Here is a 21141-nt window from a genome sequence, read left to right as displayed (position 1 = left end):
GAAAAGGAACCACAGGAACAAGCAGAAAAGAAAATAATCACGAAAAACAAAGAGGAAACAGAACAACCACAAGGACACATTCATAATTTTGCAGCAATGAAACAATCTGGCTTGCCAACTGCTAAACTCTGATTTTAAGATATTTTTAAAACTACAAAGAAGAAATATACAATATGCACTTTTACTATTATATATGGCAAGGTGTCAGAGAACATAGCAACATACTTTTTACAGGCTAAAGAAACAACAGAAGAGTATGTAGACAGAACTGAATGGTTATACATACAAAATAATGTGTAAACAGTGAACTTACATGAGACACATCAAAACCTGGGGAAACTGGAAGCTGCTGGTATCCAGGGGCAGGTTTTTGAGCAACACTTGCTCCTTTTGATGACCTATCCTCCTTCTTAGTAGTAGTCATAAAATCTTGGATCCTACAAAATTATTCCTCTTCAATAAAAATAACTTTGGTAATGATAATTGTCATGATATACAACTTTTGTTGTAGATGTTATTAATTTATTTATTTTGTGAGTGAATATTTTATAATTGTGTGATTTTGTTCATAACAAGAGAGCTAGAAGCACTTAACGTAAATATTATAGCACGTTTAGCAACATAAACTGGGAAAATTCATACACTGTGTATATAACTCTTTGATGTCTAAAATATAGTGAGCAGACGATTAAATAATAAATGTATAAATAGCGTGAGATGAACAAGAAAAGCAGACAGACAAAGAGTAAAGTCGCATAAGAGAGAAGAAAGGCCTAACAATTGATATATATTAGAATGAGACTAATGGTGCTAAAACGAGATAAAAAGAACAGTTTATTTCATCAAAGAGAGTTCCAAAGTAGTTCAACCGAGGTGTCTGTACAGACTTTCACAAAAGTTAGACAACTATATGGATATAGGCCTATATGCCAAAAACAGATGATTATTGAAAGTAGGCCTAAATCTAATAAAGGAGCAGATGATTTTAGAAGTATAGGATACAATCATGGTATCTCAATGAAACATAAGTGAACTATGCTTGGATAGTTTGGTGATAGTAATAGAAAAAATTAATTTGGCTTGTTAACTGAAACTATAAAGCAGTACAAGTCCTCAGACATACCACTGTGTCATTGGGAGGCAGTGCAGAATGGATTAAACTTGAATAAAAAAAACAACCCTAAAAACATAGTTAATGAGACCCAATATGGGAACTTGAAAACTTGTTTTTAAATTTTTCATTTCAGGTACATGAACACCTGAAAATAGTTAATGTAGAAAACACAAAGTTAATTGATAACTGAAATAAAAATTGATAAAAGTAGCTGAGGAGCTCCATTAAATATAGACACCTTCATCAGAGGTGCACAAACTGAAATTGGATCCAGAGTTGCAGCTAATCCCATTAATTACAACTGAAATTTTCTATTAATTGTACATAATTAATGAATGATTCCACCCACTTTCCTGATAAGTTCTTTACACTGAAAGTTGCAACTAGAAAAGATTAATCAATATGATACAATATGCGAGCACTTCAGGTTGTGAAATGGAAGTGAGCAGTATAAAAACAATTTGGTAATTAATAAAACCATAACAACTCAAATTAATGGAGAAAACCTCAATACAAATAGTATGATTCAGTTATTCTATATTCGTAAAAGGAGTTTGATTACATTAAAAAGTACTTAAAATATCCACAGTTCATAACCTTGCTGCTGTCCCACCAAGGGGTGGTCAGCTCCTAAATATTAGTTTTTTATCAAAATTTAATTAAAGTTTTGTTTCATTACATTTACACCTTTCAATTAAGTTAAGCTACAATTTCGAAATGAAATTTCACTTCCAACATATTTGTATCTCATCATTTTACATGCTAGCAGCCAGTCGCTGTAACTCCTCTGATAACGTAAATTTACTATTGTACTCATACATTTAAAAATAAAAATGTTTACTATAAGCACGTACAATTCAGTAGAAAAATATGAAATAGCAATAATATTAATAATATGTGAGCACATATGAAATTAATAGCAATAATATTACATTAGATGCTTAAGAAACATTAAGAAGAGTTCAAGTAAATGGATTTTCCTGTCAACGTTAAGCAAACTGACCACCTGAGACATCATAACATAAATTTATGGGGTAGAATATTCAAAGTGAACAAAGAGATAAACTGTTATGTTTTACAATTTATATATTATTTGAATGTAAATGATATGTTTTACAAAAATGTGATATTCAAGTAAAGTTGTCAAGATAATTTGTTACTTCTCTAATTACATGCAAACACATCCACAACCAAAACACAGTAGAATATCCCTATATTTATACAAAAGAGTTGTTTGTTTTGCTTATTGTACAAAGCTCTATGAAGGTCACACCTGCACTAGCTATCCCTAATTTATCAGTGAAAGACTCTCAGCCCTCAGACTGCAAGTCAAGCTCCCTAGCCACCTGATTATGCTGAACCCTAAATACAGAAGATATCAACAGTTAAAAAGTGTACCTGCTGGAAGAGGAATTTGAACCAAAGACATGAAATGTACAAATAATTTAAATCAGTTATACAAATATAAAGCATTATGTTGAAAGTAATTACCATTATAGAAATAGTTTGAAAACATGTATAGATGGTGATTTCACAAGAGTAATTATTAAAAGTTAATAATAATAATAATAACAGTAAAGAGTAACAGAGGAAAAGTTTCTTCCTGTAGAACCAAATAATGCACTTAATAAATAACACTTTCTGTAGTCTTAAAGTTGATACAGTGAATCATGTTGATAAAACACAAAGGTGACAAATAATATTACTAAATTGTGAGAGAACCTTAAAAGTAAACTTAAAGGTGTAAAACCACCTAATCCTGAGAAAAACATTATTTAAAGATACAAGATCTACTGAACTTAGAAATTCAGGTATTTTTAATTATATCCATTTTTTTTTTCCCATTTAACTTTTCACTAGTATCAAGACAAATCCTTGAGTTAATCTTGTAACTGTATGTAGGAGGTTTATTAACAAAAATATAAATCATCTCTAGCTCTAAGAACAAAACAAAAAGGGACTAACCCTAATACATAAACATTAACAATTACAAATGGTGAACTGACGGCACATGATAAACTATTAAAAATTTTGACACTGATGAAAATTTAGTTGTAAATCATTTGTACTATGAAGGATGTATATCATACAAATTAAAACAAAATACTGTTGCATTACCCATAGTAAAGAGCATACATGTTTAGACTGATTATAACAGACATATTAAAAAAACAACCTTGAAAAACTTCATTTTTTGGAACTTAGTATGTTAGAAGAAAATAAATCACACATATATACTGAAGACAAAATGGTTATATAAAATGACTAGAGACAAAGCAAAATAATGATTTAGAGCATACTTTGAGTTCCAGTTTTGAACAGCTTCAGCAATTTGATATTTTAACTGTACCACAGTGTCGACTATTCTCCACGCTATGCGGCATGTGTCTGTGAATAAATTGTCCTTATTAAAATCAGCAGAGACTTTGAGAATTGCTTTTCATATTAATATTTAACAGGATTACAAAGCATCACACTTTTAATAAAAGTCCTCATCATAAGATACTAGCATCCAACAAAGTAATTTATTTATTTTCAACATGCCATTTGAAATGAAAACAATAAGAAAACCATTCTCTTAATCTTTTATTATTTACACATTTAATTCTGCTGAATGTTCAACATTTTATGTCTAAAGAGTGTATAAAAAATATGGTATAAGAACGTAAAATTAAAAAATAATGTCCTCTGAAACTATAGGAAAATTTATAAAAAACCAACAATTACAATAATTGAAAATTTTGACATTGGTCGAATAAAAATTCAAGTTATAATTGTTAATATTTAATCAACAGTAAAAGAAAAAATACTGATAAAACAAAAAATGCTTCAAACAAGGATGTTTGTTTTAACATTTTCACAAAAAGCTATACAAGAGCCATCTATATCTAAAAATAGTCTTTCTAGCTTTGAATTGATGTATTAAAAGGAAGACAATATAGTGAACAACATCCACCACCAACTCTTAAGAAACAGGGTGATCTGATCATAGCTTATAGTCCATCAATGGTCCCTAAAGTTTGGAACACATTATTGAAGCAACAAAATAACAGTTCAATCAAATGACAAGGTCACTAAAGTCCTAGATGATATACTATAAACCTCTAAGATATTTTTTCTAGAACTTATAAAGTATCACAAGACATATTTATACTTACTTTAGGCTTAATAGCAATGACATTTGTAAAAATTCTCAAAAGTAGTTCCATAGCTAGGAAACTTACATTCATTTATAACACAAATTTTGTCTAACTTTGATCTTTGCATTTAGACAACCTTACACCTATGTCTTTGTGTTTTTGGTAGCAGCTCACTGGAAATAATGTCAAAAATAAGTTCTGATACACATCATTCCACTGCAATTTCATAACAGCTATGATTTCACACACCTTAATGATTTTTTAATGTAATATACTCAACCTTTTGAATGTGAATAGATTGTTTGTCAAAATCACAGCACCAATATAAACAAAATAAAGATGGCTGTTACAAAGCTATGGCAATTAACTTAGGACAAAGGTTAGGCCACTCAGGTACATATCATAATGTTTTGAAGAATTATATTCAATATTTAATAAAACATGTATTATCTACACATCAATAAGCCTGACATCATATCAAAATGTATTTTACAATTGAATTTTTATATAATGCATGTATCAATTTTTCTATTTTAAGAGAAATCACTGATAAATTTTCAATCTTCACCTTTATGTCACATGGTGGCTCTGTTCCAAACCATCTGTTTTATATGCAGATTCACAGGAAAATAATGATGATCCAATGGATTGACACTGTTCACATCAAGTTATAGCCAATTTTTTTGTGATATGTAACTAAAACCAACAATACTCACACCAACTTTGTTTGGTAAAATAGCTATTAAACCATTGGAATGGTGTGAATGAATTTTCAGGGTATTTACAAGAATGTAAAATGTTCTTAGTAGTGTAAAATGATTTCCTTTCAGCTAAATGCAGGAATGTTTTTCACAATTAAATCTGAAGGTAGGCAAAGGCAATATCAGTTTTGTTGTTGCTCTACCTGTGTCTAATGCATTCCCTGAATTAGGCACTAAATATATGTAAAAAGTATTATCTCAAGTGTCATCTCACACTTACTATATAGAGTTCAGAATTAATATCAGATTGAGGACAATTATTTTGCTGCCATTTAACTACGTTTTCTACTAATTTCTTTATCTATCTGCTACAGTGTTGTTAACTAGTGTCTAACCTTTGTTGTTCCTCTCATTTCCTTGGCTTACATCAATGTCTTCTAAAGAAGGTGAAGTCAATCGAAGTTGAACTTCCTCAATCTTCTCTCGAAATTTGGTTCTTTCATTCTGTAAAACAAAATTAACACAGATTTTGCTTTATATATACCATATAAATTAATTACAAAACTGCAATACTGCTGTTACACCAGAAATATTAAGTAGCAAAAAAAACAACAACAAAATAGTTTGATAAATATTTTTGGATTCATTCACAAATGTATACATAAGTTGATTTGTTTGATAAAGATTTTCTACCCTTTTCCAACTGTAATTTTTCTTGTGGCTTCCTAGCATAAAATTCTGTTAAATAATGTTTGAACAAAAAAACAAAACTTTCCCAACTTATTTACATAAAACTCTGTTACAATAATGTTTAAGATTTCCAGTCATGAAAAGCTGACCCAAGTTTACAAAGAAAGAATGTTAGAGCCGAAAAACGGATTAGAGGTGCCAGACTATATAACTGTAACACAATATATATATATAAAAATTCTTCTGATTGAAAAAAATATAAGTGAAACCTGCTTTCATGAAACAAACAAAGAAAAGAGACTGCTTCTCCTGTGGCATTTGTAGATGTTGCTTATATTTGGATTCATGCTTGAATAAATAAAGCAAATAATATTAATTGGAAACAAAAAAATGATACTGAAAGTGGAGAAAGAAAATTATGAAGAAGGACAAGTGACCTAAGAGGTCAAAATCGAATTATAACATAAGGAAGCAAGGTGTACAATATTGATTCTGGAAAAGATGGAAGCACTGAAACTTCTAAAACCATTACTGTTTTATACAGCTGCATATTTTTTTATACTTCGTGGATTTCAAATATGAAAAGAAAAATTCTGAATAGTAGAGCAAAATAAATTATTTTTACCAAACAGCCCCTACAGGAACATAATATTTCAAAAGTTGGTGCAATGCCTAGAGGGGTCAGGTTTTCATGACTATGGCTCTTAAACTTTATAAAAACAAAAGGTTCTTCCAAACTTATCTACATAAAACTCCGATATAATGTTTATACAAAACTTTCCTTAATTATCTACATGAAATCCTCTTTGAGAATGTGTAAATTGAAAACTTGGTATACATGTTATAACAAAACTAAAGACAATAAAATCCTAAATTTTAGAATTAAATGAACTTCAAACAGGTACACACCTCTAAAATATAAAAAAAACTTACCTTATGGTGTTAGTAATAAATACCACAATACTTAAAACTCCCACACATCTTTTATGTATTGTAGGATATATAACTCTAATTCTACACTATCACACCTTCAATGGGACTTACTGTGCATGTATCTGATGATCTTTCATAATCTCTGCTTTCATGCTAAAATTTAGATTCATTTAAAAGTTGTAGTCACGATGAAAACTTTTTTATGGGAAGGTATGATATTTCAGAAGTAATTGTTTGAAAATCATTTTAATGCTGAAAATGAAAAAGGAGGTAGGAACTGATGAATTACAAGCAAAAGGGCAGAAAGATAATCTATTTAGGCTATAGAAAAATATACAGTTAAAAAGAGTTGAAGTGGAAGCCAGAACAAAAATAAAGTTGCAGCACTGGATTTGACCAACCTTAGAAAAGGATTGGAGCTAATGGATATTTAGATCAAAAGCATTCTTCTCAGTAAAGCGTCTCAAACCCCATGATGCCTTATTTACTTAGGCAATTGGACTGGTTTTGCGAGTAGTAATGGTGTACTGAACCTGTGGATCCAACAGTGGAACCAGTTACTGGCATAAACATTTTAAAAGGACAAATTCTAGAGGCAGTAGCCTTCTTCATTCATATCTAAAATTGCCAGGGAGTCACACAACCTATTAAATTTGTGGGTGCTTAGGGAGAAATTAAAAAGGGCAAAACATAGCTCAAGGATGGTTTCAAAAATGCAATTAGAAAAATCAAAACATAAATCAAGAATAAAACATGGATGATCTCTATCATGATTGGAGTGAAGTCATACAGTGATATCTCCAATTACAGTCACCTCAGTCCACTTCTGCTGAGAGTGAAAAATAATGCCAAGGGCAAACAGATGTTAAAGGAAGTGAATCCTGATTGAATTAATTCATATAAATTCAAAAACTCCTTACAGAAGGAGAGGCTTCATTTTTTTTTCATAAGCATAAAATGAAACAAAAAACTTGCACATTTTGAAATTAGTGAACAACAGGTGTTGGGAAGGAAAAAAACTAGCACAAAACTTCATCCAGTTACTATTCCATTGATCTTCAAGAATAATCACAGATGGCAAATGAAGTCTTGAAGCTGAAGAGCCAGTTGAAATTGTTCACACTTTAGCCTACAATAGGTGCTTTGAAGAGTAACAAGACTGAGAAACTAAAGACATTGCCAAGTGGCAATTTAGATGAGATTTAAACCAAATATCCTCAGAATGCTTCAGGAACATCATGATAAACAAATTGTATCAACTACACAAGCCAAATCATTAGTGTGAAAAAATAACCATGGAGTGACATTCATGATAAGACAAACAACCAACAAACATCACCTTGAGAAAATTCCATTCATGCAAGATGGAAATTAAAGCTCTGACATGATAAAGAAAATGAGGACTAAAGGCCAGACAGTGCAGGTAAGAGAAATGTAAAAAAAACTGCTGTGATCCCCCTCTTATTACCCAAATTTTAGATAGGAAAGTGTGAACAGGAGATAAATACAAAGCTCTGTGGTTAAAAAAATTAAAAAAAAGTATGCAAAGTATCTATGACAAAAATGTTTGATTGTTTCATCCCCAAAGTAAGCAACAAAAGAAAATACACCTGCTGAGAAAGATGGTATAGTAAATAAGCTATTAAGCATTCAAAGTGGGGAAGATGCTAGGTAACCTAAACCAAACTAAAAGCGAACTAAGGACAATGTCACAGCACATGTGGTTTATTTAAGTATGAAACTTGAGAAAAGATCCTGAAAATGTGAAGGAAACATGCCTACGACTTCTATAGCAATGAAAAATGGGTGAGAATGTTGCTCTATCATCTGTAAATAGAGACAAGTTTCGATCATGAGATAAAAACATACAAAAGGCAAGCTGTGTAAGAATTGGCAAAAGATAAGAAACCAACTACAAAACTTAGACCAATGACATTGGTAAGCTGCTAGGGAGGAACATTGGCAGGAATATGAAACATATGAGTTACCTGAAAAGAAAATATTGGTGTTCCTAATAAAGAAACTGCATAACATTAAATTGTAAAGCCACTGACAAAACTTTGTAAAAGATGGATGTTTAGGACTGAAGATAATGTTTCTCAAGCAGTAAAAAAAAGGATTTGACTGAGATAAGACCAATGAGTAGTGAAAATCAAATCAGTTCTGGGCAATAAGAAGAACTTGATAACAAAGCCTACTGATCTTTGACAAAATCTAAGGGAGAAGATTAAAAGAATAGAGGACATATACAAAAAGATTCTCCTAAAACTGGTACAAGGTGTCCACCATTAGAGAAGCAGGATTCATAACTATAAATCAATAAGATAGTAGAAGGTGATTGATTAGTTATAAATACATGGATTATAGGGTGACTGAAATAAATGCATAATCACTGGAAAACCACAAAATGAAGGGTTCATTCCATCTGCAGAAGCCAATGCACTCAGAAAAGGGAATCTACTAGAATGTTCATAACACCAGTCACAGGGCAAGCTTAGAGAGTAACAATATGAATGTGACCAAAGAATGAATCTCATCCTTCTTGTTTATATGTCACCATAATGTAATTGCTTGTATTAACCATAAAAGAACAATTTTGTAACAATAGGATGAATTTGAAACATGCATCTATAATTAACTGCCCAAAATTGCAACAGACTGATGTAAAACTAAAATACAAGCCTCAATTCAGTATCCCAGCCCTGAAGAGATGCACTTGTGAAAAACTCCAGAGGAGGTAAAGAAGTGAGGAACCTACCATGTGAAAGCAGTAACTGGGCCACACCCAAGGGTAACAATAATAGAGAACAGCAGGACATAGTGAAACTCTGAAATATCAAGTCTGCAGATAAGCTCTGCTGAAAATCAGAATCTCACTGAAAGTCACACGAGAGCACAAATCATGGGAATTGCTTCATACAGAAAAATCAGACCAGAGGAACATTTCTGGTAGAAGATGAGAAAAGACAAGGAGGTACACTCAAGATTCTAAAGTCAAAAGGTGATGGGTGACAAATGCCTTGATCCAAAATCCAAGATACATGAGATATTGGGTAAGCATGAAATGAGACAAACTCTTGAACAATCAACCCCAGTGAAGAGGCAAACTGGGTAGTCAAAAAAGTCTAAGTGAATCACTCACCCATATAACAGTAAAAATTGACACATTCTTTGTAGAAGACCATCAGAAATTTTAATTACAAGTGTGAAGTTATAGGAAGCCAAAGCCAGACAAAAAATGACTTTGAACTGATAATCTGCTCCCAGATGTACAAAATTAAAGAATGGATAAGAGTAATTGTGAATCATAATGTGTAAATAAACAGTTTTGATATCCATTTTGCAACCAGACAACACAGATGGACTTTGCATAAAATTCATATAGGTTCCAATTTGAAAGATGGGACAGATTAAATACTAGTCTTCTATCTTTTGTTTTGTTTGCTGCTACCAAATGGAGAAAAAAGCACAAACAAACCTAAAGCATCTTAGATAACCCCTAAGAACAAAATATTTGAATTTTCCAAATCCAACTGCCAAGTACAAAGTGGATTGTATGAAAGGTGAAAATAAAGAAGATTTGAAAGAGAAGAAAGTGGGTACAATGGATACAAAAACAAAACTAAATACCCTACTGAACTCAATACTCAAAGCCAACTTTTTACAGATTGAAAGGATGAGCAATTTGAATGGGTAGAAAGTCACTGTCTGAAGTGGGAGGTGGCCCATTCCATCTGTATCACTTTTCTGCAATGTGAACAGAAAAAGAAAAATCAGAAGTAGAAGGTTAACTGTAGGTGGACAACTATTACTACTTGGACACTCAAGAAGATGATGATGACTTGAAATAATATGTGAAGACAAAGCTCTAATCAATTTCTACTGATGAGACTCCTTGGACAGAAAAATCATTTCATGAGAAATACCAGCAACAACAAAATGTTACAAAAAAGATACCTAGTGGAAATCAAGAACAATAGTGGGGTGAGTGGAAGACAAATCTTTTGTTAAAAAGCTCTACAAACAAATTCATTAAAAGAAATTGCAAGCCATGTGGCAATATAAACTGATCAGTAAGTGATGTAACAAAAGAATATGACCACAAGGAGAACAACTTACAGTAAATAACTTGGCTGATGAAGGAGGTTACAAGATAATCATAATTATGGCAAGAAAACGAAAATACTTATGTGAAAATAGATGCGAACACTGTCAAAACCCATTTAAGGATTCAAAGTTTGACCTGACAAATGTATAAAAGATGATTCTACTAATACTAAAAATTCAAATGAATGAGAAATATGTAGGGAAAAAAAACATGATGTGCCTTGATTTCTAAAAGTATCAACAGAAATCTGTACATCAGGATGAGGAGAAAGAAATAAGATTTCAAATGACATCCTGTAACAACACACAAGATTCCTCATGTTTAACAGAAAAAGGTTCAACATTTAAAATTTTACATAGATAAAGGAAATTAAGTTTAGAAGTTTAATTCCCACCAGGAATGGCTGGTAAATTCTACAAAAAGGTGACATGTATTGAGCAAAATAACTGGTTTGTTCATGAACAAAGAAAGAAGAATGAAGGTACTGGCTCATCCTTTTGGCATCCAAGAAACCCTGACATTTGCTTGTTCTCCAAATTTGTAAAGGATTCTCAAGTGTAAGAATCAACAATATATGTTTTACATTGTTGGCAACTGAACTTAAGAATTTTGCCTAGAGGTTATAAATCAACACACCAAGAGACAGTATTAAAATATTGTTCATCTGCTACAGTCAGTACACTAAGCTTCAGACGCTATAATTTTGATAAGTACTTATTAATCAGAAAAGTAACGATATTGTACCAGGAACATTTATATATTTTGAACATTATGAACTGTTCCAACTTCAGAGAATTGACTCTGAATGTTGGTATTTCTATGAGGACATTAGAAAACTATCTTTCTCTGTTATAAGTAAGCTTGTAAACTATGTTAACCAAACAAGAATAGAGCTAGCTAGCATTCCCATCAAGGGAAGTGTATCAACATAAAATTAATTCTCTTGTTGTAGAACTGGACTGTCAATAAAATATTCAGTTTCACACCAGATATAAGACTGAATATTTTTTGTTTGTATAAATATTGTATATAAATAATTTGTGACAATTGCTATTTTAATTTTTTTTTTTTTTGTATACTAAAATATACTTGTCTTACGAAAGAAAAATGTGTGTACCAATTGTGTTGGCAAATATACATTTGACAATAAATTAATTTAAATTCAAATCAAAATTTTTGGCGATTTGATCTCTTAATACATAGTATGTGTAACAAACTGAAGACTTGTTTAAGATAAATGATAATGCATAATATATATATATATATATATATATATATATATAAACTTATTTAGCTTCATTAAAAGGTATTCATTTTCACTGTATATATTTATTATTAACCATTATCTGCTTTTTACAAATTACAGACAAACTTGTGTCAATGAATAGACTCATTACAAGAAAATAAGTTAGCATTGATGCACAGTAAAAAGATTATATCTTAGCATCTACACTTTTATTTGGAACCTTGTACTGGATTTTCTAAACATGTTCAAATTGTATTTTGTGTTGTATACTATATACAAAACAGAGAAATGCCATTTTTGATCCTTCATACAGTAAGTTAAGTAAAAATTAGTTCTAAGATAATATCAAATATGTTCTCACCTGCTGGCTTGTCATCATTTCGTTTATGCTTTTTTCAAACCTTGTACCCTGGAAGTCTGCTTTTAGGGAACACAGTCTTTCAACTATAGTGCTATACACACTGTATCCACTCATAAAGGAAAGAGAAAAACTGTAAGCCTAATATCTGCATGTTAGCTGAAAGTAAGCACTACATATAGTGTAGTAATTCAGAACCGCTGTTCAAAACATACAGTGAAATACAAATAATGCATAGAGTAGCTACAAAAATAAATAGTTTTTAAGCTTTTAATCATCTAACTACCACAGTTAACATTTAAAAAGCTACAATAACATACCTTTCAATATCTGTTTTACCAGATATAGCTAAAATAGTAATATTTACAGAACTATTATGTGTATAATTGTAATTTAGAGCCATCCATAAAATGCAACAATTATTAAAAAAGAAATAAGAAAAATTTTAAAAACTAATACAACAAATATAATTTTCAACTGTTTTATTTGAAAATTTTTTTCACATTGAATGTGCTCTTCTATACAAATCTGCTTTAATGCTATGTTAAAATATCATATGGCAAGAGATGACAAAATAAATGTCCCAGAAATAATGTCTCATTTTTAAACTGTTTAAGTTACCTGATGGCTAGATGCTTTATTTCTTCTATTGTAGCATGTTTGATGGATGCTACAACCTGTTGTTCAATTTTTATCACAGACGATGGCAAGACAAGCTCTCTCATCACAATAGGAGTATACCTAGAGGTAAATACGCATTTTAACTGAAAGTAATGCTTCACAGAGAAAAACAAATGGAATAATGATAGTTACCTTTGTTTTTTAAAAATATAAACAAGGTCTGGAAATTTTTAAAATATTTTATAGACAAACACTAATCTTTTTACTGATACAATTAAAGAAAACATTTTCTGTTATTCATGGGTTTATGGACAATGTTAAAATATGCTTTTTTGTTTTGTTTTTAATTATTACTGGATGGTAGAAACTCAGATGAATATTTTCATGAAATTACTTAATTTTTGATTTATTCTTAGTTTTAAATTCTTAAAATAGTCAACTTAATTCATTTACACATAGATTTATTTAATTAAAAGACTGTACAAAACCAGCATATACGAGTTCCTTCCATTACAGCATTTAACTTGGAAAATACAGTAGGTTTCCCCTATTTTCATTTGTTTTTATACAATTTCTATTTCCTGATGACAATATGCAAGCGTAATTGAAAAATTGGTCTCCAAAACAAATCCATAAGAAAGAATCATGATACATCTTAAAGATGAACTAACATATACTCCAAACACTTAATTTAACCTAACTGTTTAAAATCCATTAATTTTTGTTTTTTCTACAGAAATTTAAGAAGCAAGAAAAAGAAAACATAATGTTGTAGATTATAAAAGAATTCAGTAGCATCAGATCGTTTCCTTAAATTTTAAGTTATTTTCTAAAAAACCAAGTACTCAGATAACAAAAGTAAAACTTATTTTTTTTTTCAGATTATTAAAGATCCTGAGCACTTACTTGAATGAGGCAACAACGTGCTTATGTGCAAAATACTGGTGATGATCATGGTGCTTTGAGTGACTACATTCTGATACTGTTCGTACTCCATATTGGTTACCATGGAAACGAAGTTCCAGATATTTGGCAAAAGACAAAGACCATGTGTCTTGAGACAAAGGCACAAGAGGTGTAAGCTAGTAAGTAAACATTTTTAACTTCAAAATCTCATTTTATATATTTTCTTAATTACAGAAGAAAAATAAATGGACACTACATAGAACAAACATAAATTTAATTAAAGATATGTTTGTATACTAGGTTACTGGCAGAAACTATAAAAGGCAACTAACATTAACAGAGGCAAAACTCTTCACCTTCTGAATCAGGGTGGAGTGCCAAAGAGTGCACCTTTCTTATAATCACATCCAAAACTAAATTAAATTATGGATGAATGTTAATAATAAGTTTAAAATGAAAGTGTATCTTATCATTTACATGTTCACATGACCCAAATTTTGTGTATCTTATCATTTACATGTTCACATGACCCAAATTTTGTGTATCTTATCATTTACATGTTCACATGACCCAAATTTTGTGTATCTTATCATTTACATGTTCACATGACCCAAATTTTGTGTATCTTATCATTTACATGTTCACATGACCCAAATTTTGTGTATCTTATCATTTACATGTTCACATGACCCAAATTTTGTGTATCTTATCATTTACATGTTCACATGACCCAAATTTTGTGTATCTTATCATTTACATGTTCACATGACCCAAATTTTGTGTATCTTATCATTTACATGTTCACATGACCCAAATTTTGTGTATCTTATCATTTACATGTTCACATGACCCAAATTTTGTGTATCTTATCATTTACATGTTCACATGACCCAAATTTTGTGTATCTTATCATTTACATGTTCACATGACCCAAATTTTGTGTATCTTATCATTTACATGTTCACATGACCCAAATTTTGTGTATCTTATCATTTACATGTTCACATTACCCAAATTTTGTGTATCTTATCATTTACATGTTCACATTACCCAAATTTTGTGTATCTTATCATTTACATGTTCACATGTGTATCTTATCATTTACATGTTCACATGACCCAAATTTTGTGTATCTTATCATTTACATGTTCACATTACCCAAATTTTAATTTCTTAATTTCAAACAAAATTATTTTAAATTTTCCATCTAAAACATCTGTATTATGCAACAGAACTTCACTCCAAATTGCCCATTTTAATTCTTCTAACTTCATATGATTTTCTGAATGTGCACTTAAATTATACACACACACACACACACACACTATAGGTATTGACAAAACATAAATAAAAATGTCAGACCATAACGTACACCTCTTATGTAATTCAGTCTTTAAAAAAAATGCCAGTAATTTCCTAACATTTCTGTTTGATTATTTATAACCAAAAAAAATGAGTTTTTGTTTTACATGACCTTGTTTGTGTTCATACATTTTGGCACCATAATTATATATTTAGCTTGTTTCAATATCCACGATTGTGGTGTAAGGAGTTAACATAGATTTTTAACTATTTATAGTTTACTTAAAAAGCCAATTAAATTATAGCAATTTTAGGGCACTCTACTTTAAATACATGATAATATTTTTGTTCTAAAATTAACATATGAAATAGGCATTGTCATTAAAAACTAGTTTTGAAATGCTTTACTCATTGAAGGCAATGGGCACAAGTCCTTGATGTTTTATGTATACTCATATTAAGAATTATAAAAACAATTAAAATGCAAACATTATAAACATATTAGATAAGCTGGAAAAACCTCTTGAATAAGAAAAACATACAAAAACTTCTCACAATAATCAATATTGTAGTCCCATTATGATAAATGATTTCTGTATAGTCTGAGACGGTTAACTACATCTGCAAAGCAGTAAAACTAAACAAAGGCAAATGTGAACGGCTAGTAGCCGATGATCTGAGAACAAATAAGTATTATTGTCTGTTACAACATGCAGTCATTCTAGAAATTAAAAGGTAATTTATATTTACCCTTATAATTTTTAACTTTCACTTCATCCTACATTATTGACTTTGCTGCAGTTAGTCCTGAGGTAAAGAATATAGTAAATATGAAATTTTACTGAAAAACATTTCAAACTTATTTAGGAAGTTTTAGAGCTTATATAAAATGAATTTCAAACTATAAAAGAGATATATTTATTTTCAGCATGAAGCATCACTTTGCACTCACAGACTGACTCAGGAAAAAGGCACTGAGAATACATAAAATCTTTAGCATAAAGGTTTTATTAAAAAACCTGATTTCTTGTATACAAAAGACTTATAATGTACACTACAAGCTTACCATATTTTGTAAAGATACACTTAGTATACTCAGTTATATAGTATTATGACTTATAGATGGAATATAGTTACATGGTAGTTAAATAGTCAGTCAAAATGACAAAGAACGAATCTAGAGTTATTCTTAATTTACAGTTAATAATGCAAAACATATGCCATTATCTAAAATTCCAGCTCAAAGTACAAAACCTACAACTTTATCTATCAAAAGCATACCATAAACCTATCAAATCACACAGCATAAAAAAATATCACTTATTCATTTAGAGCATCTATTCAATATTGGGGTCATATCCCATCTAAACTTGATATCCTTGAAATATAAAGATAATCAATTCAACAAGCTCAATGCATGATATTTATATAATATATACAATTATTGTCTGTTCTCTGTCCATGTAACTACTGTGTGTGAATTGATCTTCATCAGGGTGCATAAAAATGTTCAGATTTGCATTTTGGATTTTTACCACTACTTTGCTCCTTGTAGATGGATCTTCACCAAATTTGGTATGAAAGTTCATTGGGTCCTTGGAGATATATAAATTTACAGTTTTCCATTTTGTAGTTTTTATGGCCATTTTTTTACCACTACTTAATCCCTATTGAATAATTTTCACCAAATTTGGTGTGAATGTTAGTTGTAGCCATATAGAGCCACAAGTACATTTGCAGTTTCACATTTTATGTTTTAAAGTTTTTATAGGTATTTATGTGTTTTCTATAATTACATATAAGGGAAGCACATTTCATCTCCTATGAATAACCTTTCATTAATCATGAAGTTACCAAACTTCTGTCTAAGGGATGAGCAACTCCAGTAGTTACCAATAACATGTAATCAGTTACGTACAAGTTTACATCCATTCATGTCACAATCTAATCAAACTTTCAATTTTATTGACAAGCAAGAAAATAATCAACTAATTAACACTAGGATTTCCAGTCATTACTATTATTGATTATTCCAATTTGTTCAATTTTGGCAATATGAAGTTTCAGGTTTGATTTTAGTTACATCAAACATACCTTATCTTTCTTATGGCATAGCCATTTAAACTACACACAGGTACAGCAGCCACTACTAGTCTTGGAAGTAGTGACTAGAAGGGGAAGGCTTCTTTCCTTAGTTAAAACAGTCACTTTAACAGCCCACACTGTCACTTATTAAGTCAGCTCAACAGATCACATGCCACTTATTCTTTAGTTAAAATGTTCAAATTAATAGCCCTCAATGTCATTTATTACTTAGTTAAAACAGCCAGCTTAACAACTTACATTACACTATGTAACAAAACTTACTTTTTCTTGTTCCTGGGCAGAAAGTGTTATTTCCCAATTGCTTATGCCTAAAGTAAAGGGAAAAAGACCTGTTTTTCTCTTCAAACTTTGCTTTTGTGACCTGGGTAATGAAATTTTCAAATTTACCTATTTTCCAGAACATTCCAGGTAGATTCAGTGCTGAGTAACTGATAAAGAATTTTTACAAACTTACAAAAATTTTCAAGAACTTTCTAGAATGTTGTAGAACTTACAAGGATTTTCAAGTACCTTTTAGAATTTTCTAGAACTTTCCATGGTAATATATATACAGGGGGTCACCATTCAGTTTAGTTTTAGCTGCCTAAGTGAATACATAGACCTATCTGATTTTTATCAGAGACGGCATAAAGAAGCTGCAAGCATTCTCCAATCCGTCTCTTCCCCTGGCTCATTCAATGCACCTCAAAGAGGAATATAACAGTGTCAAGACCTTGCTAGAAACCTTGAAGTATGATGAGTATCACTGGGAGGTTATTGGAGACTTCAAAATGGTGGCATTCCTGATGGGTCTCCAAGGAGGCTTTACCAAGTTTCCCCGTTATCTTTGCCTTTGGGACAACAGGGACACTGCAGTGCACTACAACAGGAATCTCTGGCCACAACAGGCCAAGTTTTCTGTTGGGAGGCACAATGTCAAGTGTGAACCACTAGTGGACCTCCAAAAGGTGTTGTTCCCACCACTGCACATAAAATTGGGTCTTATGAAATAATTTGCCACAGCTCTTGGTAGGGAGTCTGCAGGTTGAGGCTCTGGTGAAGAACTACAGCAAAATGGGCTGCAGGATGTCCTTGAAAGTCCATATCCTTGACACTCATCTTGATAAGTTCAAGGAGAACATGGGAGCACACTCACAGGAGCAAGGCAAGCACTTCCACCAAGATATATTGGACTTTGAATGCTGCTACCAAGGAGTGTATAACAAAAACATGATGGGAGACTATATTTGGGGGCTGATACGTGAAAGTGATTTACATTACAGTTGCAAATCTTGAAAAACAACTCACTTTTAAACATTTTTGTATAACTTTAGTAAAAATACATGTAAATCTTGCTGCATATGTTATTTTATTCAGACCTTATGTAAATGAAAATGTGCAAATTTGCCCATGTTTACAAAGAAAATAGGTTAATTTCTAAATTTCATTATTTAGTCACAAAAGCAAAGCTTGAAGGGAATAATGGCCATTTTCTGTACTTTAACAACATAAGCAATTAAGAAATAACACATACTATCTAGGAACAAAATTTGTATTACATAGTGTTATCACTTATTATTTGGTTAAAACAGTCAGCTCACCAGCCCACATTTGTGGCACCAACTCCACATAAGAATATTATTCTGAGCTGCAGGAATTGGAGTTTCTAGACGATGCAGCAAGATTTGGACACAGCCATTCTCATGAGTAAACTTTCGAACATGTTCTGTCATTGGTTTGTCACATGTTTGGCTTGGACAAGCATAAGTGGACCTATGTTAAATATGAAAATAATGATGAAAGTACCTTTTTTAGGCAATCAAATTTAAAAGAAATTTATACATAAAATGCCCTCTTATAAATTCAAGATACCAAAAAATCATATAGAATAAAAAAGTAGTTGGATGACAAAATAAGGAATTAAATGACCAAAAAGTTACTGAAAGAAACATTTCTTCAAATTTACCCTCCAAAAAAACTGATGATATAGTTCCTTATTTCATACTTCTACAGTTAAATACTCTTAATAAATCAAAATTTAACACATTTACCTTTTCTGAAGAAAGCTGTGACAAAAAAACCTTAATTGTGCTAAACAGATCCTACATCTGCAAACATCATTCACTTACTTCCAGAACTATTAATATATTCTTGTGAATCAAGGTTCTTGAAATATTTGAAACTTAACAAGACAATCCTTGTCTGAAAAAACTATTTTTTATTTCTTATGATTTAAGATGATGCTTACCTAAAACAATACCTCTCTAAAAACCCCCCTATAGGTATATCGTTTCTTCCATAAAAGTCCATGTTGACAACCCTAAAACACAAGCAGTTAAATTATCATAAACAGACATGGATAAAAGAAGAAACTACACATATTAATATGTATTTAATATTTATGACAGTGTGAAGATTACACAAAAAAAATAACATAACTAATTTACTTAGTGGCATCAGGTTATTTTTGTGTCTGTCTGTTTGTCCATTATCTAACTACTACTAGGTCACTGAACCTACCTCAAATTGTGTGGGATGACAGGTTTGAAACAAGGAGCATGTTAATGTGGGGGGTTCACTGCTATTGAACATTTATTATTTGTGATGCAAATTAACATTAACTACATTCATTAATAGCACCACATCTCTACACAAAAAAATTATTGTTTTCTATAACACAACATGTACAAAGTGTAAGTGGAGGGAACACAAACATCTTATATGCCTCATAGTATGCACTTGCACTCTCTATGGAGAAATGCGATGAAAAACAAATGACCAATACTACTGTACTGATACATAAGCTTAGATGATATTTCTACTATAACAGCCACCATAAGGATTATATGAAGTACTATTTCTTGAGTTATACCCACTTCCTACTTTAACCTATGACCTTCCAATTTCAGCCCATAAGACACTTCTGTGGCCAATGATCTTCAATTAATTAATAATGTGAAAAAGACATTAAGAGCTGGGAGTTGAAAGAGGGTAACAGAAAGCAACCCAACCACCACTTCCTCTTCCTACAAAGTCAACTTGACTATCACACAGTACAGATCATGTTTAAATATGTACATTGCGAGTTCTTAGTTTATATAAAGCTTTTGATAAGGTAATAAAGAATACTTAAATATGTTATAAATAAACTGTGTGAAAATTAGAACCATTTTCTCTTTTATACTGTTCCTCTCACAGGAAAGACATGTTTTGGATCAGAAAGTGTAAAATAAATATTTCAGTGATAAAAAGATCCTTTGCTGTAAATTTTTGCCTGTTAATAATCAAGAGTCTTACAAGATAAAAGGTTAAATGTCAAAATTACTTATTTAAAGTCATATTAAAGTTTAAAATTACCATGGACTAACACAATAAAGTGGAGCATTGTAGGAGGCAGGTGAGTAGCTACAAAACAACACCACCAATCGTTGATGGTTATAAGGATGAAGTGCATCGACCTGAAAAAACAAAGAATTTATAATCAAGGCTTTGTAACTTATTACATATCACAATGTTATCTTGTAAATCCTCTTTGAGATTTCTAATGTAAGACCCATTTCTACCACAAGAGCTGTTTATCTTCTTTTGTATCTGAATTTTACTAATACTTATTCCACTATAGATAGACTGTTACTGTATGTTAAGTGACTTTTTAGATTACTTTGACATGCCAGATTTATGAATGATGATCAAGGTTGAAAAACAACCACTATCAAATGACAGTAAAAATAACAGAAAAGTGTTAAAATGAAAAAAAAGTGTTCTAATTAAGTATTAAATCAACAATTCCATAGACATTCAGTTACAGATTAAAGAAGTTTATATTTTTTGGTTTTTTGTGCCTCTTAATTTCTTGTTGGGGCTGACATACAAAAAAAGGGATGGGAAGACTTAATAACATTTAGTTAGAAACTTAATATTTGCATTAATGTTGTTT

At 30.9% G+C, this 21141-nt stretch overlaps 1 protein-coding gene across 3 annotated transcripts in view; it reads right to left on the bottom strand.

Annotated features, from left to right (window-relative positions):
• Nucleotides 1–21141, bottom strand: part of fab1 (1-phosphatidylinositol 3-phosphate 5-kinase fab1) — an 84657-nt gene that overhangs the window by 19212 nt on the left and 44304 nt on the right. For all 3 annotated transcript variants that reach the window (XM_076507118.1, XM_076507120.1, XM_076507119.1), the window contains exons 20-28: nt 20562–20662; nt 19453–19524; nt 18806–18977; nt 13818–13993; nt 12912–13031; nt 12294–12402; nt 5351–5459; nt 3415–3502; nt 314–437 (exon numbers count right to left, since the gene is read on the bottom strand). In XM_076507118.1, coding sequence (XP_076363233.1) covers nt 314–437; nt 3415–3502; nt 5351–5459; nt 12294–12402; nt 12912–13031; nt 13818–13993; nt 18806–18977; nt 19453–19524; nt 20562–20662 — 1071 coding nt within the window. The remainder of the gene's footprint in view (nt 1–313; nt 438–3414; nt 3503–5350; nt 5460–12293; nt 12403–12911; nt 13032–13817; nt 13994–18805; nt 18978–19452; nt 19525–20561; nt 20663–21141) is intronic.

Source organism: Tachypleus tridentatus, chromosome 6 (assembly GCF_004210375.1).
Source record: "Tachypleus tridentatus isolate NWPU-2018 chromosome 6, ASM421037v1, whole genome shotgun sequence".
Lineage (NCBI taxonomy): Eukaryota > Metazoa > Arthropoda > Merostomata > Xiphosura > Limulidae > Tachypleus > Tachypleus tridentatus.
This window is presented reverse-complemented; position numbering and strand designations above follow the sequence as displayed.